The following is a 25,594-nucleotide window of genomic DNA, read 5'->3' on the forward strand; positions in this document are numbered from 1 at the left end:
ACCGGTCATCGGCGTGACAAGGTGCATGGGTTGGTCAGAGTGGGATGCGCGGAGATGAGTGGGGGAGAGGAAGGAGCTGTACGAGGCATGGCCCCAGAGAGGACGAGTTGGAACAGACGAGATGGTGACCGCGCGGCCCGCGCGCGACGTTGAACTTTGCCTCGGCCCACGGACCTCCACTTTGCGTGGCCGCCTCTTGCCTAGCCTGCTGCGCCTGCGTCTGCGCCTGCACCGAAGGAAGGTACGGAGGGCCGTCTCGAGTGAGCTGCGCGCGGCTCGGGGCGTGTGCTGCCGGCTGGCCGTATGGCAAGCGAGGGACCCGGCTCGGTGCTCGGCTTGCTTCTCCTACTTCCTGGCTCGCCATCATCACCGCCGACGTTCGTCTCCCTGCACCGCTTCCGACCCCCAACTTCTTCAACCTCCCTCTCACATGGACGTTGGGCCCCGTGCTTGAAGTCTGATCAGGCGAAAGAGCACCCGCAACGAGGAATCCACCGCCGCCACCGCTTGCTCTAACCCTCTTCTACCTGCTGCGCCGCCTCTGTCCTACCCCTTGCCGCCTCTGTCCAACCCCCTAATCATTGCCGTCTTGCACGATATCCGGACACCGTGCCGCCGTTTCTGACACCGAGCCACAGCAGCCACCGCCTGCTCTGCCACCATCCCTCGCCTGCCAATCATCTTGCGCCCTCACGCCAACTTGCCCAGCGCCCCGGCCAGCTGTCATCGCCTTTGCCTGTCATGGTCCATTGATGCCGCACCTCGACCCGGCCTGTTACCCCTTTGCCGCGTCAGCATCGATCCTTCCCGCCTCGCTCGGTAGCCTCCAATCCACCATCCACCTTTAGCGCCTCCCTCGGACACGCAAGCATGTCGGCGGGGCTGCAGGATGGGCCCGACGCCGCCGCCCGGCCTTCGGCGACATCACCCTGGCGTGTCGGCCTCATCCTTGTTCTGCTGCTGGTCTTCACCGCCCTCTTCTTCCGCTCGGTCCTCCCGCGCGTCCCACGCCTCTTTCTGCGTGGGCGCCTCCGCATCAGCAGGATCGGCATCCGAGGCGTTCGAGGGATCGAGTGGCGGTCCAAAGGCTTCTCGGGCGACGGCGACGCCTCCCATGGCCAAGAGGATGACCAGCTGCAGGTCAAGGTGCAGCGGATATACGCCGTCCTTCGGCGGCCACGGTGGAAGCGCCAGCCGGCCGACACATCGACCGCATCTCCCACTATCTGCTCGAGAAGCCTGCTGACGATCCACGTGCGCGGAGTCGGCATCAGGCTTGCCCGCAGCAAGCACGACGAGGCCGCCTTCAAGCGCAGCGTCCAAAAGGCGCGCGACCGGGAGATGGCGCTCAAGGCGGAAGAGGACCGGTTACGAATGGAGGCAGACGAGCGCCTGGCGAGCTTAATGAGCAGCTCGAGCGAGGCTTCCCCCCATGTCGGAGCGGCAGCCGCGCCGTCCGACGAGTCTGACGCGTGCGCTCAGCGCAAGGCCTCCATGCAAGCGACGACCATTGCCTCTGAGCGTTCCTCGATCCATCGGGCCGGTGCCCTATCGCTCCACACCGTCCTCCAGCTGGCCGCCTGGATCCGGACGAGTGTCATCCCGGCGGTCAGGGGCTTTGTGCTGCGCTTCGTCCGCGCCGCCGTCTTCATCCTCACGTCCAGCCTTCCTTCGCTGACGTCGCTCGTCGACGTGCAGGTGCACCGCATCGAGGTCTACGTGCAAGAGGCCGAGGCCGTGGCGCGGATCGGTCGAGCCGGCATCGAGTTCTCAATGGCCGTCGTTTCTGCACGCGATCAGCAGGCAAAGGGGGAGGGCATCTCCGGCCCGGCGCCAGCAGCCGCCGTCCTCGATCCGAAGCCGCCCTCGTGGTCTGAACTCTTCAGCGCTGCCGCCAGGATGCCCAACCGGATCGGCTCGGGAGCCCGCGGGGCGGCCTCGTACCTGATGGGAGGCCTGCCGGACGGCAAGGCATGCTTCAGGCTGAGGGTGGAAGGGGTGCAGCTGTTTGAAGCCGACCTCGACGCCGGAAGCGAGTGGCGCTCGACGCCGACCCGCGCGTCGCCCGCCACAGGCTACTCGCATGCCAACGGTCGGACGGCCTCCTCGTCGTCCTCGGTCATGGAGGCGTCCCGACCGGGCTCGCCCGCGCCACGATCAAAGCGCCGGCACGTCTCCGGCCACAGCCGCAGCGGATCGCTCACCCAGATGGATGCAAACGCGGACGCGGCGCAGGCAGGCTGGACCTCGTACGATTGGCCGGACACCGGATCGCCCCGTTCGCCCCGGTCCCTATCGCCGGCGCCGAACCTGAAGCGGAGCAACAGCGTTTCCATGCTGGGTGTCGTGTCGAGCATGAGCCTCAACGGCTTCACAGATCGTTGGGCGGACTGGGCGCTCGAGCCGCTCGCCGATTCCGACTTTAGCTCCGACACGGGCTGGTTGCAAGGCGGGAGCGGCAGCGGCAGCAGCGCCAAAGGTGGCCCGATGAGGCGGAGGGCCGCCATACCAGAAACCTCACGCCTGCTTTCGCTGCCCGGCGTCAGCGAGCTCCAGATCGGTCTGTTGCTCGGCACCAACTTCACCTTCCGGGCCAGGGAAATGGTCGACCTCTCGGTCTCCATGTGCGAGACGGTGGTGGGAGTCGATTCCGTGCTCAGGGTGGCCTCGATCCTCGAAAGCCGCAAGGCGCAGAGGACTGGCTGGGTCCCGACCGTCGACGGCGTAGAAGGGTGAGTCCCGGGAACGTCGCCACCGGGCCGGGCTGGCCGGATCATGCTGATTGACGATTCCTCGTACTACCTTCTGCTTCCTTGGAAACCTGTCGGCAGGCACGAACGCTCCGTCGTCTCCAAGCACCTGGCCAAGCAGGACGAGGCCTTGCCGCGTGCTGTGCTGACCGCTCTGTCGTCCTTCGCCTTTTCGGTCCCCGCGGTCAGTTTGACTGCATCGCCTGCGCCGCGGCTCAGCCGCACCGCTGCCAACGGGCGAGCCCCGCAGTTGCCCGCACGTCTGCTGTTCGAGGCGGAGCTGACCGGCTTCCACCTGTCGATCGGCACAAGCAATCCTGCCAACGACACGCACCAGCGATGGCTGGGCGCCTGCGGCGTGCGTGATCACATCACCCTGCATCGCGCAAATGCACGGAAGGCAGCGTCCAGAGCTGGGCTGGGCCACCGACGCGGCCAGAGCTCCGAGGGTCGCGCAGAGCAGCCGCCGCCTCCCAGATTCAAGCGGCGAACCTTGGTCGAGAACCGCAGGGCATTTGTCCTCGACGTTGGACTTGCGAGTTTGGAGGTCCACTGCGGACTCAAAGACCAGCCGCTCGAGAGGCGGTCCGAGCTCGTCTTTGTCGGCGACCTCGCCGCGAGCGCCTTGTCCACCTGGACGCCGTTTGGCATCTTGCCTTCTGCCCACCATACACGGCGGAGTGCACCAGTCTCGTTCCCTGGCGACTTCAACGAAGAGACGGCGGTGGTCAGCGCGGGCGTCGGGCGCATCAGCGGAGACGTCAGGCTGGATCACCTCACCGAGCTGGTGCGGCTCAAGCAGTTCTACGCGGCGCAGCGTGCAGCTATTCGGACCCGGATGCACATCGACAACCACCACCGCGAACCCTCGGAGATCGAGCGGCTACGACGGGTGCCGAGACTTGTCGTCGGCGTAGAGGTCAACAGCGTCGAGTATGTGGTCGACATTGGCTCGCAAGGGCAAGGCGGCGAGCCCTCGATTCGCCGGGAGCGGAAGCTGGCTTTCACGATGCCCCACCTCAGCGCTAACTTTGCCGGCGACTACCACGATCAGTATGTCAAGAGGCCCGACGCCGAAAAGCGCGCTTCGTACAAGGCGCTCCGGAGGGACGAGCTCGAGTGGCCGCTCAAGGCGGGTCCGGCCGCGCGCTCCCTTGCCGAGATCTTGACCGAGCAAGGCGATCCGCCGCCTACCGAGGAGCCCGCCGATCTGGCCGAGGACCTAGCCGACGGGGAGCCGTCGAGCAACGACGTGCCTCTGGCCAGATTTAGTCCCGATGCCGGCCCGGCGGCGGCAGAGGGCCTCAGCATCGCCGACGCGCTGGAGCAGATGAAGCAGCTGCAGGCCGCCGACGAGGAGCGGAGCCCGGCCCGACCCTCAGCAGCTTCGTCGAGGAGGACCACGGTCCGCGACGTCCACGCGAGGACTGGCAAGGTCCGCATGCCCGGCTACACGCGGCGATCGAGGATGGCGGCCGAGACGCTATACTCTCACAAGTACCAGTTCGAGGCCAGCGTCCAGGTCGAGGCGGTCGAGACGTACCTCACCCTGAGCGGCGGCAGCGCATCGTCGCGGCGTGGCTTCTTGCAGCCGCTATCGGGCTCCGAGTCTGTGGCGGGAGGCTACTCGCAGCATCACCTCCTCGCCCTCCACACTTTGGAACTCTGCGGCGCCGGCGCTGTGCCCGGCAACGTGACGCGGTGCGGCGTGTTTGACGAGATCGAGGTGCCCTGGATCTCGGCCAAGGACGGCGTGGCCAACGTCCGCGGCAGCGTCGAGGACATCGACGTCGAGATGTGGCACCCTGCCGCCATCAACGCGTATCTACAGCTGTCCGAGAGGCTGGCGGAGGCCAGCACGCCCTTCGCAGCAAGTCTTTTCGACGAAGGAGGCAAGAACAAAGACCGCCAGAATCAGTCAAGCCCCGCACGGGCGGAGCCACGGCCCGACACGGCGGAGGACAGGCCCAAACCTGATGATGCATCGCCACAGCCGGAGATGGCGACAGCGCTGGTCGACCGTCTGCCAAAAGGGCTGACTATCTACCTGTCGATCGGCTCCGCCATTGCCCATCTTGGCGGCAGCGACCCGCAGTGCGACCCGCATCTCACGCGAGGCGTCGGTCTCGAGTCGAAGCGCATAGTGGTCGAGTACAGCGCCGCCACCGAGACCAAGAACAACGCCTCGCACTACAGGGGCGGATGGGGCGCCAGGGGGGCGCTCGAGCTTCCGCAAGACCTCCGCCTGCAGGCGATTGCGCTGTCGAGTCGCCATGGCATGGCTGCTCTGGTCCGTGTCACATTCTTCGAGACGGGGCTCTTCCCCGTCCTAGATGCTGCGCAGGCCATGAAGCAGCACATGGAAGGTTTGGAAGACGGCGAAGCAGACGCGAGCAAAGAGTCTCTGCATCGCAACGGCGTGCCGCAAGCATCTGCTCGACCAGAGAGCCCGTCCTCTGCTACCAGCGACCTCGGCGACGCCGGGCCAGACGATGGGTCCTCGGCCGTCTTTGCCGAAGGGGTTTGGGACTTTCGCGGTGCAGACGAGGGCCTCCGCCACACGAAGCGGAAGCGGCCAAAATTCCGCCAGCAGGACCGCAGCAACTACATCTTCTGGATGCCCATCTCTGCGTTCAAGGCAACCATCCGACCGCCCGGCGATGCTTCATCGCCGAAGCCGGGCCAGCGAGCCGTCGAGGAGGTGACGATCACGTCCGAGGACAGCCGGCTGGTGGCGCTCAGGGTCGACCTGCTGCACACCTACTGCCTCCTTCTGACGGCGTCCATGCTCAAGGATCTGGCCGCCCGTCGACGGCCGTTACGCCAGCAGACGGACGTGGAGCACGACGGGGCTGGACCGAGACGCAAGCCGCGATCGTCTTCTTCGTCGCCGTCGGCCGGAACCCGCATGGGCGTTCACCTCAACTTTGGCGACGTCCACATCCACGTGGCCCTGCCGCGCAACGTCAATCTGTTCCTCCGCCTCCGCCGAATCGAGATCAAGAAGAACCAGATCGATGGCCTCAGCGTGGCGCTCGAATCGGTGCTGGCTGCTGTCGAGAGCCCGAAATCGGCGAGGCAGGATCTATGGGAGACGGCGGTGCGCCTGCGCGACTTCAAGATCCGGATGCCCGCCGTAGCGCAAGGCGACAAGAGACGGATCGAAGTCAACGGTGACAGCGCGGCCATCCAGATCCCTTTCGGCTACCAGGTCAACCAGATCATTGACAACGCCAGCGTCGCCTTCAAGGCCAGCAAGCAGCTCGTCCACCAGTTCCTGAGCGGGCGCACCGACTCGGTCATCGTGCCTGTCGCCGAAGAGCCCAAGCGACTGCCGGACGTCTCGGTGCGCATCCGGATTTTTGTCATCGCCGCCGAGGACGACCCGTTCGAGACGCGCCTCAACATCATCTGGCGAGCCGGGTGCGATGAGAACCGGGCGCGCGAGGAGCGCGAGGCGGCCTTTCAGGTCAAGGCGACCGAGATCCTGGCGGCGCAGGAGACGCGGAGCCTGGCCTCCTTCCACACGGACAGCGTCGATTCGTTTGTTGGCACCACGTCGTCGGAAGGTGGCAGCCCGACCAGCAGCAATGTCCACGGCCAGAGCGCCGAGGCCGCCGCCGAGAACATCGAAATGGCCCGCGAGGCGCTCGACGCCTACAACTCGTCTAGCTGGACGCGGCGTTGCCGCAACGCCAAGGCGGAGCAGGCGCGACGGCAGGACGCCGCCATGAGGCGGATCTCTGGACGGCTTCCGGCGCGCCTTGAAGACGACGTGCCGATACGCATCGTGCCCGCCTCGCGATCCGCGCCCCTCTTCCGTTCGAGCATGTCCGACGTCCTGATCGAGCTCAGCGAGCCTCCGCACTTTGCCGGCGAGGCGCTGCGCGACTTCATCCACGAGCAGGGCGGAGGCATCCCCAGGGACACGCCCTTCTCGCTCCTGCTCCCAATCCACGTGCGATGGCGCATGAAGGAGTGGCGGATCAGCCTGCGCGACTACCCGATGCCGATGCTCCACGTCCCTCCGATCAGCCACAAGCAACCGGACGGCCTATACTCTTGGGACATGGAGGCCGACCTCGTGGTCGCCGAGCAGCTCGGTGGTCCCGAGTCGATCCGCCACGTGCCCGCCGTCGTCGTCCCCGCGGCGACGGGCCATCCGGACGCCATCGAGTACGGGATCATGGTGCCCAAGGTGGCCATGCCCGTCAAGCTGTACGGCTCTCCGCGTGTCGGCATCCACACGTCGTTCCCGACGCGGCTCGTGTGGGGCCAGAGCGTCCAGCCGGCCATCCAGGACGTCGTCCGCGTCATCGACGGCATCACGTCGCCCCCGCACGACCCTTCGCCCAAGCTCGGCTTCTGGGACAAGATCCCGCTGGTGATGCACGGCGCCCTCTCGATCGACTTCAAGGGCGAGGGCGACTTCAATCTTCACCTCAAGGGCAGCCGCGATCCGTACCAGATCACGGGCCAAGCGGCGGGCTGGGTCAAGTGCTGGCGCGGCGGCGTCCAGATCCGCCTCGGACACCTCAACGACGAGAAGGAGGTCTTCCAGATCCTCAGCAACGAGTATCTCTTGGCCATCCCCGACCTGACCGACTACACCGACGCCGCGGCCACGGGCGTCACGCCCGAGGCGCGCCACTCGAGGAGCGACAGCCGCGACGACGCCGACCAGAAGTCGTACGACACGTCGCTGGGGTCGTCGAGCCGGCGCTACATGAGGGACCCCACCTTCAGCAAGATCGTCCTCAAGCTCACCAACGGCGTCAAGTGGGGTGCCGGCCTGCACCTCGAGCGCACGTGCGATGAGCGCAGCTGTCGGCGCAACCCGAGGTGCGAGGGCGAGGCCTTCTACCGCGAGTGCCGCATCTTTGACCGCGTGCCGCACTGGGAGGTCGTCACCAAGACAAAGGCGCACTTTGACAGCCTGCCCGAGCACGAGAGGATCGACTCGTACCGCGGCTGGCGCTCCGACCACATCCACTTCTCCCTCTCGGTCTTCTCGCCCGGCGACGGTCTGCCCGGGCACAGCGCCGCTCGCAGGGGCCACGGCGTCTCGAACAACTTCTACTTTACGCCGCTCGCTTGGGCCCACTTTTGGGCGTGGATGCGCCTGTTCAGCAGCGCCATGGGCTTGCCGATCCGGCACGGCTCCCTCTTCCCGGACTCGGCGCCCCCTTCGCCCAAGTTCGGCCGCCACCTCGGCACCATCAAGTATCGGATCGATCTACAGCCCCTCTTCATCACCCACCAGTACATGCAGTTCATCAAGTCGGACTGGGCGCGCGGCCTGCGGACCTTTCTGGGCATCAAGGCGCGCCTCGGCCTCTTCCGGCTCGACCTGCACCAGCGGCAGCAGGAGACGGTCAAGGAGAAGCCCGAGCTGGGCGCGCCCAAGATTGTCTTCCACAAGCCCTTCTACGAGGCCGAGGTCGACTGCACCGACATCGACCTGCGGATGCTGTGCGCTCAGTTCGACGAGCCCACGCAAAGGCTCTTGATGGACGGCGCCGACGACTTTGAAGAGTCGCCGCTCGACGACATCTTCGCCGGCCGTTGCAGCGTTTCGGATTCGGACCTGGACTGGGTCGACCTCGACGACTTTGTCGAGCTCGAGACGGCCACGCTGAGCGATCTCAAACCGAAGCTTAAGCTCTATCCCGCGCTAACGTGTCCATCGTTCAACTACTACCGCAAGATCGACTCGCAGCGGGAGCGCAGGGCCAAGGAGGACGAGTTCCGCAGCAAGGGCGGGCGCCGCGATCGTCGCAGTCGGCACGACAGTTCGGCCGCCTCCGAGGACCGCGACACCGAGGCGCTCATGGCCAGCCTCGAGCGCAGCAAGTTCGGCGACGAGCACACTCACGCCTGTCTGGTCGGCAAGGGCCAGGAGCCGATGCAGATCCAGCACAAGCTTGCCGAGCAGAGGTTGGCCGTGATCCGCTCGGATATCGCGAGGCTCAAGTCGAAGGACTCTGGCCGTGCGCCGTCGATCACCACAACGTCCTCGGGTGGCGGCACCACCGCCGAAGACGATCCGGCAGCACGGCTCGAGGAGTTGCAGATGCGCGAACGCCTTGTCCTCAACTTCCTCGACCACCTCTGCAGGCTCCAGGCCGAGTCTTCCGGCAACGATCAGCGGCGTCGCAACCCGCTCGAGGCCTTCACCCACGACGGCTTCGAGTCTGACGAGCTCGACCTCGCCTCCCTCTACCAGGACCTCGGCAACTTTGACAACCGCTACTTTGCCCACAACCCGACGCTCTTCTTTAGCAACGCCACGCGTATGGTGCTGCTCAAGTACTACTACAGCTCGCGGCGGCGGCGAGGCTACTGTCACCACATGACGGCGACCGCGGTCCGGTACATCCGCGACCTCGTCAAATCCAACAGCGACGGGCAGGGCGACGGAGACAGCTACGATACTGACGGTGGAGGCGATATCGACGATGGCGACGGCGACGGCGAGGGTGACGTCGACGTCAACGTGGGCGGCCGTTGCGGTTCGCGGAAGAAGGGAAGGCGAGGCCAACAGCGCAACCGAGCCACGTCCCACCTTCATGGGCACCACCGAAGCGGCACGGTCGGGGCGGAATCGATCCCGACGGGCTCAGCGTCTGCGCTGCATGAGATGCTCCAGGAGGCGTTGCGCAACGCCGAGCTCGACGACGGCACTTCGAACGAAGGGCGCGGCTGCATCGTCACCAATCCGGGCGATGGCATCTCGGAAGAATACACGGTCAAGTCGAGCAACGTCTGCCTGTTCCTCAAGCCGCAGATCGTCCTCCGCAGCGACGTCGACGATCGCTCGACAGTCGTCATTACCGCGCTCCGGGCCCGCCTGCACAACTACACGGTGCTCGACGAGAGCTGCGCCGAAGACTCGGTCAACGCCATTGTGCTGCGCAGGAACTTCTTTGCGCTCGACGGCCTCCAGTGTTTCCACCCGAGCCAGTCTTACCGCTTCCTCCAGAACGCCAGCGGCAGGTCCGGCTTTGTGTCGGTCCCGCTGGAAACGCTCATCGACCTCAAGTACCAGACCAAGGACTTTGACCGCATCGTGCCCCGCACCAACGCCCACGTCTTCTACGACAAGTTCAACAAGGTGAGCTGCCGCTGATGCCGTACACGCTCCGGCCGACATTCCCCGCCGCCGCCGACTGACCCGCCCGCCGGCGTCTCCCCTTTTATGCAACACACAGCTCCGCCTGTCCGACTCGACCCGGACCGTGGCGGCACTCGACGAAGACGGCGAGCCCAAGTACGACCACCTGTATCACCGCATGGACGTCATCCGCCTGCGCTGCCCGAGGTTTACCGTTTCGGCCAACCGCGACCATTTTGCGGCGCTGTACAACGTGGTCACGGACCTGATCCTCTACCGCGACCCGGTCCACCGCGACCATGCCAAGCGCCTCGAGGAGATCATGTTCAGCCACGACTTTACCGAGGTGTCGGGCCTCTCGGAGGTCGTCTCGGCGCTCCAGGATCGCATCCGCGACACGAATGACCTGGCGCGGCAGTACTACGAGAACCTCGACCGTCTGACCGAGCAGGGCCGCCTCGACCTATACGCCCTCGCCGGCGAGATGGTGGATCTGCTCGACGAACTAAACCTCATCATGGAGGCCATCACCGAGGCGCAGGACAGCAAGGGCGGGGCCGATCGCGAAAAGAAGTCGGCGCTGCGGTTCGACGCCTGCGCCAAGGACCTCTCGTGGAACATGATGGGCGACGACGACGGCCAGATGCTCGCCAAGCTGGCGCTTCGCGGCATCAGCTTCGCCTGGCTCAACAAGGCCGACAACTCGGCGTCCAACACGCTGTCGCTGCAGGACCTCCAGGCCCTCAGCGTCCGGCCCGATGCCGTCTTTGCCGAGATCATCACAAAGTACCACCGGGCGCCCAACCATCCGATGGCCAAGGCGGGCCGCTTCCTCGACGCCATGTGGTCGGTGCTGCCGCCCGTGGGGGGCATTTCGATCATCGACTACTTTGAGCTCAAGCAGCACCCGGTCCGGATCCAGGTCGAGATGCGCGTCGGCCGCCAGATCCAGGACTACATCTTTGGCTCGCAGAAGCAGCGCAAGGAGGAAGAGGACCGACAGAAGCGGATCGAGTCAGAGGAGCGGAAGCGCTCGGAGCAGTCGGCGGCCAAGAGCAAAAAGTCGCCGCTGGCCCGGCTGCTCCTGGGCCACTCGAAGAAGTCGAGCCAGAAGGAGGAGCCCCGCTCCCAAGCGTCGTCGGTGCCGGCGAGCGCGTCCGCCTCGACCAGCGACCTGGCCTCGCTCGATCGCGAGTCGCTCGACAGCATGGACACCCTCGGCGCCGAGGACGACGATGACTTCGACTCCCGGAGCCACCATTCGGGCGGCAGGCGGTCGGCGATCAACCAGCAGACGAATTCGAGCGTCATGAGCAAGGACAGCTCGCGCTCGCGTCCCTCGACGCCGGCGACCAAGGCCTCGCACGGCTCCGACGACGAGGACGGCGCCGGCGATCAGATCGCCATCGCCCGCCGCAACGCCGCCGAGATGCGGAGCCGAGCGGCGGCGTACCGCACCTTTGTCGACGTCACCTTCAAGGAGACGGTCATCTGCCTCTCGTACAAGGGCGAGAAGCAGAAGTCCATCACCGACCTCTACGACGTCGTCTTCCAGGCGCCCCGGTTCGGCGTGCACAACCGCACCTTTGGCTACATTGACCTGGCCGAGGCCTTCAAGAAGGAGGTGTTCAAGGCGGCGTGGGCGCAGAAGACGACGCTGCTAAAGGGCGTGCTGACGCACAAGCCGCAGCGGCGCAAGGCGGCCATCGAGCACATCAAGGCCATCCGGCACGGCAAGAGCAAGGACGTGCTGTCGCCGTTTGAGATCCAGGTGCAGCCGCCGGCGCCGGACGGATCGAGCCTCTCGACGGCGTCGTCGCTCGGCCTGACGAGCTCGCCGGCCGAGGTCGAGTACGCCTCCGACGACCAGCGCGACTCCGATAGCGAGCGGGCCAGCTTCGACGATCCGCCTCCCGTCAGCATCGTGACGACCTCGGCCGACGGCGACCCCTCTTACGGCCGTAGAGACCATGGCGAGCACGACGACTACGGCGGCGGGGGCGGCCATGACAGCAACGACGACCGCGACGACGAGAACCATCGCCGACGCCCCGGCGGCGAGCTTGGCGGCGGCGACGACATCACGCCGCGCCCGACGCGGACCATGTCGTCGATGCTATCTCCGCCATCGTCAATCCGGCACGGCTTCGGCGGCAGCCCGTCGTCGTCGTCGAGCCAGCAGCACGGCGGCACCAGCCCGGCGTTCAAGCTGGGCAAGTTTCTCAGCCGTAACTTTCGGCATCGCGCCGAGTCGGCGTCGGGCAGCATCTCGTCGAGCCGCACCGTGTCCATGTCGCGCAACGGCTCGGCGCACACGGGCGAGGGGAGCCTGTCGCCCTCGTCGAGCAGCGGCAGCCACCACTCTGGCGAGCGGCTGCAGCGCCGCACCTCGGACCTCGGCAGCGATAGCGGCGAGAGCGCACGCCGTCTCGCCCCCCCGCCGCTCGTCGAGGCCATGCACTGGGGCTCGGTTAGGACCCAGCGCGCCGGGTCGGTCGATGCGGCCAACCTCATCGATCGGTCCGGGCCCAGTGGCGGCAGCGGCGGCGGCGGCGGCACGTTGAGAGGTCTCCTCCCGCGAAGGAGCAGCACCAACACCGTCGAGCCCGAGTCGTCCAGCCCGTCGTTGCGCCATGCCGACGGCGACGCCACCGTGCGCGACCGCAAGAGGTCGCTCTTCGACAACCCCTTCGGTTCGGGCCAGCCGCACTGATCGATGGGGTGCAGCGCTGAGCGGGAGCCAAAGTGACCGGGCCTGTCCGGATCTTGCGCAATGTCGGGAAGCGGTGCCGTATGTGCACGACTGGTTAACGCGATGTCATCCTATCTACTAGGCCGGGTTCTATGAGGTCCATCTTTGTCATGTCCGTCCACCCAGCTGTGCGAGGAGCAGGCCAGGCCGTCGTCGATACGTGCCGCCTGTCGACCTCATCTCTGCGAAGCTCCGGCCGCCTGCTGGTTCAGCAGCGTGTAGACTGTCGTCGTGGTTGGCAAACGAGGGGAGAAGTAAAGGTCAGTCACCCATCAGGGCTAGGTTCCGAGCGCTCGACGACGGTCCGGGCACCGGCACTCACTCTCGGCCTCGACGCGACTCCGGTGGCTCTCGAGGTCGGCAGCGTCGAGCGCTTCGATCCCTTCGCCCTTTGTCCACGTGCTGGCGGGCCGCGAAGCACCGCCGCCGCCGCCGCCGCCGCCGGCGTGGTCCATGGCCTGGAACTCGAACTTGGCCGAGTCCTTGCCGCGCGCCAGTAGGTCGAGGAGCGAGGCGAGCTGGGCGTCGTTGTGGTAGACGATGCGCGTGGGGCTGATGGCCTCGTCGCGGTCGTCGAGCTGCGACGGCGACGTGGCCATCTCAAACACGGCCTGGCTGCCCGAGCGCGCCGTGTCGCGCGACGACGACATCGCGCTGTCCACCGTGGTGCTGCCAGCACCGCCGTCGACGCCGCCGCCATTGGCGTAGGTCGACGGCGGCCGCAGAGTCGGCGGCAGATTGGGCATCGGCGGCGCCTCGGCCGCATCGAACGAGAACGACTTGCGGTGGCCGCGAGGCCGGGCAAAGAAGCTGCGCGAGTCCTCGTTCGTGAGGCCCGCCGGCGTCCGGCTCGCCTCGAACTCGTCGTAGTTTTCGCTGATCATCGAGTCGCGGTTGTTAAAGTCGGGCATCAGCAGGCTGTCGCGGTCGCGCGGGAGGAAGCCGTTGCTGCTCGACCGGCTGTGCCGGCTCTCGTAGTCGCTGTAGACGCTGCCGCGGTCGGCCAGGCCGGCCACGACCTGCCACACGACGCTGCCGTCGGCGCGCTCAGTGACCTCGATGTGTCGACGTGGCTCGGGCATCCTCGAAGTGCGGTCGCCGGGCCCACCGAGCAGCATGCGAGAGCTTCGCGATCGGCCGTCCTCAGAGAGGGCGTTGCCCTCGCTGCCATCGTCGCCGCCGATGTACATGTCGTACAGGCTTCCGGCGTACGAGCTGTTGAACTGCGACTGGCGCTGCGTGGCCTTGCCGAACCCGGCGGACGCCGAGGCAGGCATGAGGCTCTGCTGAGAGTTGAGCGTCGCCATGCCGACCGAGGTCGACGAGGGCAGGGTCGGCAGATCGCCGCTCGTCCCGCTGGCACCGTTCGAGGCGTTGACGGGAGGCGTCGAGGTCCGGCCGACCGAAGAAGGCTGCGGGACGGCGGTGCCGAACGAGGTGCCCGAGTCCTTGGACGCCATCGACTCGTCGGCGCGGGCGAGGCCGAGCGAGGAGCTCGAAGGCGTCATCGCCGTGTTCCAGGGCATCTCGTCGGGGAGGAAAGGCGCAGGCTTCTTGGATTTCCGCCTCGAGGCCGTCGACATGGTCGACTTTCTCCGGTCCTCGAAGTTGAAGTCGGTGGGGATGATGATGGTGCGGCGCACGATTGTGTCCCGGAGAGACTTGCGCTGGTCAGCCTTGCGCCTGCTGTCGGCGTTGGGGCGGGGGGAGGTCCTTGCGGCGGACGAGTCCGTTGAGCTGGGCTCTACGGGGACGGGGCTGGCAATCTCGAGTCTGGGAGCAGGCTCGAGCACAGGCTGAGCGACGGCGACGGGCGGAGCATGCGCCGGCTCTTCGGAGCCTCGCTCGTCGCTACTGGCCTGCTTGTCCGCAAAGGCTGCGGCGGCGACGGCATCGGCCTCCCAGCGGTCCTGGATGGGCATCGACGAGGCGGAGAGAGACTCGGGCATGCCCTGGGGTTGCCGGTCTCCGGGCACACCTTCTCGGGGAGCCTCGGCTGTCGGTTCGGCCTCGGTCGGTGGGCCTGTGTTGCCGCCAGATGGGCTGTTGCCAAAAGTCTGCTCGCTGGCGGCTGCCGACCTGATGGGCTCTGACTCGCCGGCCATGAAGACTTCCGACTCGGGCTTGAGCACGATCGGGGTCCTGTACTTTTTGCCAGAGCGATTGGGCATGGACGTCGAGTCGATGCGGGGCAGCGGCTGGTTGGGCGAGGTTGGTGACAGGAAGCTCTGCTTGCTGCGCAAGCTGGGCGAGCGTAGGCTGTCGTGCCTGGGCTCGGGTGACTTCCAGGACGTCGGTGACCTGTTCGGTTGCGTCTGGGGCGAGACGATCGGCAGGGCCGTCGTCGACTTGCTGTGGCCGAAGCTGCTGTTTGACGGACTGGTCGGGAAAGGCTCGATCGTGGCGGCGACTTCTGACGTCTTGCGAGAGCGAATCTTGGACATGAATCGCGAAAGACCACCGCCCGCGCTGTTGTTGCTCGTGCTCCTGGATGCGGACAGACTCTGGCCATGTCGTTGCCCAGCGCTTTCGGGTCGAGGGCTGGCCGTGGGCGAGGCGCCCATGAACGTCACATCGGGAGGAGCGGGATGGCCCGTCGCGGAACGTTGCTGCTGCTGCTGCTGCTGCGCCCATTCGCCTCCCTCGCCGTGAGCTGAATTGCCAAAGGAACTCGAGCGTCGACGATGCCCGGCTCCTGCCGGCCGTCCGCCCATGGCCGGCAGCGGGGGCACATCGGGGATCGATCCGCCGTCGTTTGACGACATCATGTTCCAGATCGGAGTGCGAGAGCTCGACGCCGATCTTTCCGGGCCAGGGATGCTGATGACGTGATCCATCCTTTGCGTGGTTGAGATGAGCTGCGGCGACGAAATCTGCTTGCTGACTTTGCGGAAAGACTTCCTCCTCGCGATCGACTTGGTGCGGAAGGGTGGCGTGGGGGCCGATCCGTCGTCGATGCCCTTGAGGGCTTTGGTCGCAGCACGGGCCTGCGCGGCGACGTCGTCGATGAGCTGCGTCCTGTCTGGACGGAGATAAGCGTCGTCGGGCCGGTTCTCGCCCGGATCCGACCATGCAGTCTGCGGCGAGGCGGGGCTTCGGAGCAGATTGTTGCTGTTGCCTTGGAGAACATTGTGCGATGTGCTGCGCGGCATCCCACCAGCTTGGCTCGCTTCGGCATGGGTGCCATTGCCAAAGTGGCCGTAAGGATGCCTGTCGAGATTCTCATTGGTGGCGGCGGCGGGGTCGAAGCCGATGGCCTCCGCATAGCCGATGGACTTGTCGGCGCTGGTGTCGGCCTCGGAGGCAGGAACGTGCAGGTCCTGCTGTGCCTCAGGAATCGGGGCGCCGGACGCGATGCTTTGATGGTCGAGGGCATCCGAGCCATGGTGCACCGACTCGCGATCGCGCCACAGCGATTGATCCGCGGACGTCGAAGACATCGCCGAGTACGTTCCCGCCTGCTCCACGGCCTGCACGAGAGAGAGCGACTGCCGGTCGGATTGGCCCGCGAAGGAGGCGCTGAGGTCCATCAAGGTCGGCAGGCCCGTCGACGTGGGGCGGGCGGCCGCGGGTGGTGGCGAGGTCGGGCGGTGACTCGTGGTCACGTCGTACATAACCTCGCTCTTCATCGCGCGCGAGGAGCCGTGGGCGCTCGACGAGGCCGGGCTGGCAGCGAAGGACGGAAGTTGGACCCGCGGCGATGCCTGCTCGGCAATGCGGCTGTAGAGGCTGGCGTGACCCGGTGAAGACGTGTATCCGTGTGATCGCTGATCGGCTGCGGCCCTAGCCCGCTCGCGAGCCCGCTCGAGGCGAGCAGAATCGACTGAGGCGCCCACGATACTGCCTCCGCGGGACGCCGAGGACGAAATGGACAGCGGGCTCGTCGGTCCCGGCTGCGCACTGAAGGCGGACACTGTCTGATTGGCCGGTGTCGTCGGCAGAGGCGGAGGCGGAGGCGCTTGACCCGCATGTGCGGATTTGACCAGCTGGTCCTGGAACGTCGCCAGCTGGTCGAGCGTCACGCCTGCGTTCGCCAGATGATCTTCAGCCGCTGAAGGTGGGAACGTTGACACCGGGCGCGCATCCTGCCCCGTTCCGCTGGACAGAGCTTGGTCCATCTGGGCCCACAGGTCTTCATCTTCGGCCACCTGAGTGTCTGCCCCGGGGATCGCTCCTTCGAGACCGTCGTCCCGAGTCGGCTGGGCACGCTGTGCGCTCGCGACGAGGTCGCTGGCGTACGTAGCTTTCCATGCCTCTGTCGGATCCACGCTGATGGCCACCTCTCGCTGCCTCGATCGCTGAAACGCCGCAGGCTCGCCACCTTCAGAATTGCTTGCGCGCGTCAAAGGGTCCGGCAGCGTCCCCGCCGCCGTCGATTCGCCGACCGCGGAGACGGTCGCAGCGCCGAGCAGCGGGGACGGATCGACTTGCTGCGACTCAAGAGTGTTGCTGGCTGAGCGCGAATGGCTGGCCCGGGCGGTCCCCGCGGGCGCCGGCGCGTGATAGTAGCTCGTTGGTCCTGTTTCGGTCGATGTCTCAGGACCGACACCCAGCCCCGGCGAGAAGCCAGGGGCGCTCAGCATGTAGGGCGAGGCATCGCTCTCGCGGGTCGAAGCAGAGTCGCGGGTCCTGGCCGCCCACGAGTTGTACGGGCTGCCGTTGCCGCTGCTGCCGAACGTTCGTGCCTTGGGACTGGTCGCCGAGGCCGCTGCGATGGCGGCGGGAGAGACGGCCGAGGCGGGCTTGAACCCAGCGGCGTAGCTCTGCATGGAGGCACCAGCGGATGGAGGCGGGAAGTAGTTTGGGGATCGAGCCGTGCGGCTCAGGACCGGAACCGGGCTCACGACGCCCGAGGATCGTGGCGACATGCCAAGGTGATCCTGGGACGAGGCCGTTGCAGAACGGCTGTGCTGGCGGTAGTGCTTCCGGACGTTGCTGAGCGAGTTTTGCTCTTCCAGCACGCGGCTCGAGCCTCTGCTCGAATCCTTCCGGCCTAGAGAGTCGTTCCGCGAATGACCGGAAGCGACGGATGCCTTCCGACTGTGCAGGCCGCTGCGAGGAGACCAAGCATCTCCCAGCGAAGTCATTGCGGACCCAATGCCGGTCGCTGCGGAAGCGGCGATCACCGTCGAGTCCCCGGGCGCTTCAGCGGGAGAAGTCGAAGCTGAACCGGCGGATGGGTCGGCTCCGTACAGGGAATCCGCCTGTCGCGTGAGGCCCGAATCGAGGCTTTGCGGGAAGGGTGCTGCCGCGTACGGCAGTGCGCTTGCGAGGCGATCTTCTGCGACGGCGCCGGACGCATCCGTCGGAGTGACGACAGGAGTAGTGTCTTCGCCCCGGTCCCTTGCTGTCAGCGTCGAAGTCCTCGGTGCTGCCCCAGTTGCGTCGTTGTCCTTGATGGTGAGGTTGCTGTCGGAAGCAGGCACGAGGGGGAACGTGGGTCCCAGGTCAAGAGCACCGAGGCCGAGCCCGCCACCTTCGATGTGGACATCCTCGAGATGCGCAAAGGACGACTGGGCGGGTCGGTCTTCTACCTGCGGCGCTTGCAAGGAGGCACCGCGCACTCCGTCTCGAGGCGAGGCGTTCTTGCCATGGTGCGAGACGGCCGAGGTGAAAGAGCCTCCGTCGCTGTCCACGGACGGCCGGTTGCGGTCCGGCTCGTCGCGATCTTGCGGTCGGGAGCGAGCTTCGGCATCGGATGCAGTGGCCGCCATCGCATCGGGGTCGTCGCGGGGCTCTGACTGCTGCGACGAAGACCTTTCGAGGTCGAAGTGCGAGCGGACCGGAGTGCTACCGGCCGACTTGATGCTGCCCTCTGCGGCCATGATGCCAAACACCTCCTCCAGCGCAGTAGAGACCCTCTTGAAGGCCTCCGGCGAGAGGCTGCTCAGGAGCTTCGACTGACGAGCACCGGCTGCGTCGAGCGCGGCGGCTTCTGCTCGTGTCGATGAGGGGACGGAGAGGAAGCTCGAGCCCTTTGCTGCCGGGCCCTGCTCGACGTCGTCCAAGGCGACTGGCGGCTCGAAGCCCTCGAACTTCTGCTGCGAAGCCCGACGTTCTGCGGCCATAAAGTCGCCTGGCATCGCGGCCTCGGCCGAGGACGTCTCTTCCGTCTCGGACTGCTCCTCGGCGGCTGCGAGCTCGTCCGACCCCTCTCCAGGTCGTTCAGCCTCAGACTGACCGGCTGCCTTCGCTGCGCCCTCTGCCTGAGCGAGCTCGTCGTCCTCTTCGACGGGATCGGCGGCCTCGCTGACGGCCTCGAGCCGATGCTCCTTCCTCTCCTTGTCCAAGGTGCGGAAGTAGGCCATGTCGCGCTCAGAGCTGCGCCCTGAAAAGAGACCGCCGCCGGATTCTCCGCGCCGCGAGGGAGAAGAGAGTTGAGAGTTGTAGCTGACGTCGCCATCGAGGCTCTTCGAAGATGTGCTCCGAGTGAGGTCGCCCAGGCTGTCCGCGATGCTCTGGAGATTGCTGCCGGCGCTGTACTGCGAGCCGCCCCACGAGCCGAAGCCGTCTGTTCCGGAAGCGTAGCCGCTGCTCCACAGCTCGGGACCCCGAAACTTGTCGGCCTCAAAGTCTCTGCCCTCGGCCTTGGCTTGGAGCCGCAGCTGGTCGATGATCTCGTTCTCCTCTTCTTCGGTCAGAAAGTGGTGGGCGGCCATGCCGTTGGGAGCGTTGGCGCCACCGGTGGCCCTGGCCCTGGCCCTCTGCGCTCGGAGGTGAGCTCGCATGGCGTCGGGCGAGAGGAGCGTCCCATCCGGCGCACGCAGCAGCGTGAAGCGTCGAGTGAGATGGGGCATGATGAGCGATTGACTGAGACGGGCGGAAAAGATGACGGACGAATCGGCGGAGGTCAGCATGTTGGCACGTCAACCATTCGTTGCATGACGGATTCGACTCGAGGCACTCACCCTACAGGTTTCCGGCACAGATCACAGAGAGGAGGCCCAACGTTTAGCTGACAGGGTACAAGGGTCCGGTCTCCACTCTAGGTCTCGAGCGGCGCTTGGTCTACTCACGATAGTCGGAGGTAGGGGGCAGCACGGTGTCAAGACTCTGCTCCTTTTCCGCAGCAGAGGCGTCGTTGGCAAGGGCTTCGTTGCGCTGCTGAGGTGGTGCAACGGAGATGGTGATGCCGGCAGGAGACTGCAGCGTCGGACGCTGTCCATTCGGTCGGTCCGCCGACGCCTGCTGCCGGCGCTGCTGGAGCTTCTTGAAAGGGTTCATCATCGTGACCGGATCGGCTCTGGCGCTCGGCCAAGAGTTGTGGTAGCAGGGGACCAGGGGCAATCACAGAGATACAAGGCCCCTGTACTGATCTCTGAACGATGGGTTGCGTCTAAGCGGGCGGCCGAGGGCCGGATGCTGAGCCCGTTGAAGACGGCGTGCAGCGTCGTTGGAGTCGTAAACGCCTGGTCCTATGCTTGGACTTGGAAGTGCCGGACGTCGAAGGCTGTGGCGCAAAACATTGATAGGCGGAACACGACGCTCTCGCAAGACTGGCGAGAGGGGCGGGAGGGTCGATGGTGTTTCGGACGGACGACGGCGGGCGTGGCAGGAGCGTCGTCGGTGCCGTCCCGTCCAGTCGAGCACCAGTGAGTCGTGACCGTCGGAGGCGCTGTCGACAGGAATGCGACAGGCCTGCGCAGGGCAGAGGTACGCTGAGGTAGACGAGAGAGTAAGATCGGGCACGGGAGCTCGGCCGACGGTGATGGTGATGTTGGTAGTCGAGCGTGAACACACTAAGACTGAAGGCAGGCCGGCCGGCTGGCTGGCTGGCTTGGATGGACCTTCGGCGGCTTGGGCCCTTTTTCAGCATGCCCGCCGCGCCATGTGCCGAAAGCTCAAGCGTGCTCACCTGCCACCTGCCCATCTGCCGGCGCGCCCATGGACGTCCTCGGGCCCATCCGAGCGGGGAAAAAGAGGCCGAGAGCGAGTGGCCCGCGCCAAACAATAAAGCAACCCCTCTGGTCTGATCTCCCCCTTCTTTGGCCCCTAAACCCGCACCTCGAGGAGGACGGGGTGGCGAATGCACAGCAAGATTGGGCATCGCACTGGGCTCGCTCCCAGCATTGCCATCCAGGCCGATCCTCCAAAGGTCTGGATCGGCGGGTCCAGGCTGAATGGCTGCAAGCAGGGGTCTGGCAGCAGAGCAACAATGGGACAGCTAGGACATTCTCAGACGTGGAGCCTTGCAGCAGCAGCCTGGGCGCGGCCATTCTGGGATGGATACTGAGGAGCCAGTTTGCCCAGTTGCCGTCCTCTGCGGCGCAGCGCTTGCAGAACATCGCCATAGCTCCTCGTCAAACTGCGAAGGCCACCGACAGCACCCGTCGAGGTCGAGATGATGTGCACGCGGACGCTGCGTCCGCCGTCTAAGTCACAAGTCGAGGCAACATTCCGATGCGCAAGAGCAGGACCTGCTCTGCAGGCCGGTTCGTCGCACCTTCGCGATCCACGCTCTGGCCGCAGCTGCGGCGGCCTCGGAGCAGGCTGTTACGCGTCGTCGAGGGGGGCCCCGGACGTGTCGGATCCACGCCACGGCCAGACTACTCTGCTTTTTTGCGCCGTCACTTTGTCGCATCCTGACCAGGCGTAATGTAGGGCATGCGAGGTCGATCGCCATGCCCGCCCGCCGCAGCGCTGGCCTCCGAGTGGCCCTCCCGGTCGAGCTGCTCGGCTCTCTCCAGCGCTCGACCACCCCGGACGAACGAAGGCAGTGCGGCAACGTTGGGACCCTGCACAGCGCGTAGAAGATGACAAGGTGTAGGGGATCCAGATAGAGCATCAGCCGGAGTGCGTGTATGTGTGTGTGTGCGTGCGTGCGTGTGTGCGGCGCAACACCGCAGCAACCACGCCGCCTCGACCGGTACCAACCTTGGTGCCCGCGTCGGCCCCGGAGCTGTTGGCGGCAGACGGTTGCTGCTGCGGCTGCTGGGTGTTGGAGCTGTCCGACATGGTGTCCTTGCTTGACTCTGTCTTGCCTGTTTTTCTGTCACACGCGTTGCCTCTCTACCTCGTCGAGCGACCGGAAAGGAAAGGCTGAAGATGGTGGTCGGAGACCAAGAGGACGGTGGCCTGACATCCACCGGAACGACGACTGCCGTGCGGATTGCAAGCGAGCCTAAAGGCCTGGGCAACCGGGGTCCAGGTCAATGGTGCCAGAGCGACGACGCACAGCGGATCGCATCCGAAGACCCGGCCAGCGCAGGCCATCTGATGCTTGCAGGCAGCACTGCCGGGGCTGGAGCAGTCGAGCTGGTACTTGCAGGCAAGTCAGAGCAGCACGAATTGTAGGATCGTCTCGCCCAGCGGAAGCTGTCGGTTCGCTCCGGAGAGAGGGCCGGCCTCGGTGGCACGGTTACGGCCAGGCGTAGAATGTCGTGCTGTGGAGGTCTGCGGTCTGCGGCTCAGCCGTGAAAGGCGCGGCCAGGCCAGTTAGAGTATCGCTTACGATCCGATGCTGGCCGCCCGCCGCTCTTCCTATCATCAGACCCTGAGTTGCCCGCTCGCAAGGACGTGCGTACGACTGGAATGGTGTGAGCCCGCTGCGACGGCGGGACGGCCGCATGGCCGCCATCGACAGAGACGGCCAGAGACAAGTGTGCGTGCGGTGCTCATCAAAGCAAGCAAGCTGCGATGGAGGCTTCGGCGAAAGAGCGGTGACTCGGTCGTCGGCAGTTTGCCGGGCAGTCAGGAAAGACACGCAAGGCGGGGGCAGGCGCCGAGAAGAGGGCGCAGCCAGGGCCAGGCCTCGCCTCGCCTCGTCCCGGAAGGCGGGGCACGGAAACGGCATCCGCCGCCGCGCGATTACGCCAGGAAGGCCGCCTCGGCGGGCCACGAGGACTGGATTGAGTTGCCAGGCAAAGGCGGCGGCGGCGATCTGCCTCCAATCCACCAGTCCTCCGCCCGACTCCCCGCCCGTCCCAAAGGTCACATCCTCGCTCTCGCTCACCACGACCAACGACCGTCGACCTCTCGGCCGCCTCCATTCGTGCAAGAGATTGCTGCCGCTGCCACCACGCTGCCACCCGCCTGCTCAATCTGGTCCTAGAATCAAAAGGAAAGGCCCGATCCCGAGGACAGGACCTCTACCCGCTCCCAGCTCTACAAGGTCTTCCGTCCGCCATCCATCCGTGCCAGAAACTCATCCGATCAACAGCTGCCTCTGCTGCAGCTCTCTCGACTCGTGCTCTGGAAGCAAGGGGACCGATCTCCGCTCGTCGATCGCCCTTAAACCACCCTCGTCGCTGCCGACAACACCGCCATCGGTTCCTTCCGTCGCCTGGCTCGTCTCAGAACCCTTCCGCCTGCCTCCCTGACTGAGACCAGACGCCCCCAACACGCTTGCAAGCTCCTCTTTATCGATACAGCCAGCCATGTCGCGGCAAGAGGTGAGTGCGCATGGACACGGCATCAGCCGGACCGGCCGGCTCGGTCCAGTCTGCCCCACACTTGGAGCAGTGTGACCGAAGTGAAAAAGGCGGAAGTGCCCGACTGACCGTCGGCGCTTCCCGTTGTGTCGTCCCTACCGTCACGCTTGCCCCTCTGCGCCCGCCCTGCAGCCCACGGCGCCGATGCCGCGGATGACAGACTCCCAGAGCGGGCCAGGAGGTCCCCAGTCGCTCAAGTTCGCCGCCCTCTCCGTGCAGTCCTACCACCTCGACAGCCCGCCCTTCACTGGAGCGGCGGTCGGAGGCAAAGGGCCTCTGGACGAAGCAGGGCAACAGATCCTGGACGCACACCACGCTGCCGGCACCGAAGCACACCCGAGCGGCAGCAGAAAGGCCGCATCCAGCCCTCTGGCCCGGTCCAGGAAGATGACGGCCGACGGCGACGATGACCCCTACACACGCTCCCTTTCCCAGAGCGGGTCCTCGCAGAACCAGCACCCCGCCAGCGCCAACGCGTCGCAGCAGGCCAGCCTGGACGTGGCAGGGAGCGGTCAGCGGCAGAGGGACGGAGACGTGCCCGACTGGGACCTCGATGGCAAGACGATCTCGAGGGAGGGCAGCTCCACCAGCCTGGCCACCCTCGGACCCCGCAAGGGCTTCTCGGCTATGACGCCGACGGCATCTGTCGCGACGACGGCGGTGACGACCAACGGCATCGTTGCGGCGTCCGCCTCCGGGGACGGTGCCTCCAATGCCGGCCCTAGCGTATCATCGAGGCCGAGCGGATCACGAAGGACGAGCCCATCGGGTCAGCGGCCCACGCTCGAGGCGAGCGGCGACGGCGATGCGGGGCGTCCTGACTACACGCAGTTTTCCGAAGACGTCGACGGGCAGGAGGATGCGGCATCGTCGGCGACGGGTATGGACGAGGAGGTCGACGGAGACGAGGGCATCGTCTTCCGCGGCGGCAAGCTGCGCGACGGGCAGGTGCCGCGCCAGGGCCAGAGCAAGGAGGAGTACAGCTTCCCGCGCCACCGGCTGCCCACGCGCATGCGCGACGACTCCAAGACTCCGCTCGTCATTGTCGCCTGCGGCAGCTTCTCGCCGCCCACCTACCTGCATCTGTGAGTTCGGTGCGTCGGCCATGTCGCGCCGTTGCAGCGGGGGAGTCGCTTCGCACCGTTGCAGCAGAGGGATCCCGATTGCTGACGTGCCACCTTCTCCGTCCGCTCCCAGGCGAATCTTTGAGATGGCCAAGGACCAAGTCGTCGAGTCTGGCAAGTATGAGCTGCTTGCCGGATACTACTCGCCGGTATCCGACTACTACAAGAAAGAGGGGCTGGCCAAGGCGACGCACCGAGTGCGGATGTGCGAGTGAGTCGCACGTGGAGCGAGGCACGGCAGGCCAATGACCGCCGATCCCTCTGCAACGAGACGCTGAACGCGTTGGGCCACGCCACTGTCCAAACCCTTGCCCCCTCATACGCGCAGGCTCGCCGTTGAGAAGACGTCGACGTGGCTGATGGTGGATGCGTGGGAGTCGCTGCAGGGCGAGTACCAGCGCACGGCGGTGGTGCTGGACCACTTTGATGAGGAGATCAACGGCGGGCCAAACGGCGGCGTGCTGCTGAGCGACGGGACGCGGAAAAAGGTCAAGATCATGCTCCTCGCCGGCGGAGACCTGATCCAGAGCATGGGCGAGCCGGGCGTATGGGCGACGGTTGATGTGAGTGCCACCCCCGCGTCTTTTTGGGCCCCAACTGCCGCCGGTCGAATGGTGTCCCCGGGCAAGGTAGGCTGACCCCCGCTTCCTCGTCGTCCTCCCCACACGCCCGCCTCGCCTGGCCGCGATGCGACCGCAGCTGCACCACATCCTGGGCCAGTACGGCTGCCTAATCGTCGAGCGGACGGGCGCCGACGTATGGTCGTTTTTGATGTCGCACGACCTGCTGTGGAAGTACCGGCGCAACCTCAAGATTGTCAAGCAGACCATCTACAACGACATTTCGTCGTCCAAGGTGCGCCTCTTTGTCCGGCGCGGACAGAGCATAAAGTACCTCCTCCCCAACAGCGTCATCAACTACATTGAGCACAACGGCCTGGTACGTTCCCCTCGGTGCTCCCTGCTCTTTGCTCGTTGCTTTGGGAGGCGATACGATGCGGCCCAGATCGAGATTGAAACTGATACCATTGTCCCCTCTCTTGATTGGGTCTCGACCGACGCCAATACGATCGCGCAGTATCGACTGCCAGACGAAGACGCACTCGCACCACCCATGGATACCAACTGGTAGCCCCGCCCCGCCTTCCTTTGCTCCACCATCCATCCATCCTTCATCTTCACCACCGTGTACTTGCCATCCTTGCCCGCCAAGCCCTCGCACCGGGGACTGGTCCATATGCGGAATTGCACAAGCGGCGCGCCGCCCTACGGGCCGCCCGTACTTGGCCTACATCCAAGTCACGAGCCGGTCGATCGCTGGCATAGGAGGGAGTGAGATGGGAATTGCGATAGAGTCGGTCCCCCCCTTTTTTTGCGAATCGCTTCGTCGTTCGATGCCGGGAGATGATGTTGGTGCTAGCCCCC

The 25,594-nt window shown here is 65.9% G+C and overlaps 5 protein-coding genes across 5 annotated transcripts; 2 read left to right on the plus strand and 3 right to left on the minus strand.

Annotated features, from left to right (window-relative positions):
* Positions 1 to 870: 870 nt before the first annotated feature.
* On the plus strand, positions 871 to 12,577 carry PFL1_00134 (uncharacterized protein; the record flags this gene model as incomplete). Its single annotated transcript, XM_007877631.1, has 3 exons — positions 871 to 2,732; positions 2,832 to 9,864; positions 9,962 to 12,577. The coding sequence occupies 3 exons, from the start codon at positions 871 to 873 to the stop codon at positions 12,575 to 12,577; spliced, it is 11,511 nt and encodes a 3,836-aa protein (XP_007875822.1).
* Positions 12,578 to 12,792: 215 nt separating this feature from the next.
* On the minus strand, positions 12,793 to 19,413 carry PFL1_00135 (uncharacterized protein; the record flags this gene model as incomplete). Its single annotated transcript, XM_007877632.1, has 2 exons — positions 12,793 to 12,839; positions 12,939 to 19,413. The coding sequence occupies 2 exons, from the start codon at positions 19,411 to 19,413 to the stop codon at positions 12,793 to 12,795; spliced, it is 6,522 nt and encodes a 2,173-aa protein (XP_007875823.1).
* A 107-nt stretch (positions 19,414 to 19,520) lies between these two features.
* On the minus strand, positions 19,521 to 19,843 carry PFL1_00136 (uncharacterized protein; the record flags this gene model as incomplete). The annotated part of the gene is made up of 2 exons (XM_007877633.1): positions 19,521 to 19,525; positions 19,633 to 19,843. The coding sequence occupies 2 exons, from the start codon at positions 19,841 to 19,843 to the stop codon at positions 19,521 to 19,523; spliced, it is 216 nt and encodes a 71-aa protein (XP_007875824.1).
* A 1,340-nt stretch (positions 19,844 to 21,183) lies between these two features.
* On the minus strand, positions 21,184 to 21,571 carry PFL1_00137 (uncharacterized protein; the record flags this gene model as incomplete). The annotated part of the gene is made up of 2 exons (XM_007877634.1): positions 21,184 to 21,351; positions 21,491 to 21,571. 2 exons carry the CDS (start codon positions 21,569 to 21,571, stop codon positions 21,184 to 21,186), a joined length of 249 nt encoding a protein of 82 aa, XP_007875825.1.
* A 1,421-nt stretch (positions 21,572 to 22,992) lies between these two features.
* On the plus strand, positions 22,993 to 25,301 carry PFL1_00138 (uncharacterized protein; the record flags this gene model as incomplete). The annotated part of the gene is made up of 6 exons (XM_007877635.1): positions 22,993 to 23,007; positions 23,179 to 24,131; positions 24,244 to 24,381; positions 24,499 to 24,733; positions 24,870 to 25,109; positions 25,248 to 25,301. 6 exons carry the CDS (start codon positions 22,993 to 22,995, stop codon positions 25,299 to 25,301), a joined length of 1,635 nt encoding a protein of 544 aa, XP_007875826.1.
* Positions 25,302 to 25,594: the final 293 nt, after the last annotated feature.

The sequence above is a fragment of the Pseudozyma flocculosa genome, assembly GCF_000417875.1.
Source record: "Pseudozyma flocculosa PF-1 unplaced genomic scaffold scaffold00001, whole genome shotgun sequence".
NCBI lineage: Eukaryota > Fungi > Basidiomycota > Ustilaginomycetes > Ustilaginales > Ustilaginaceae > Pseudozyma > Pseudozyma flocculosa.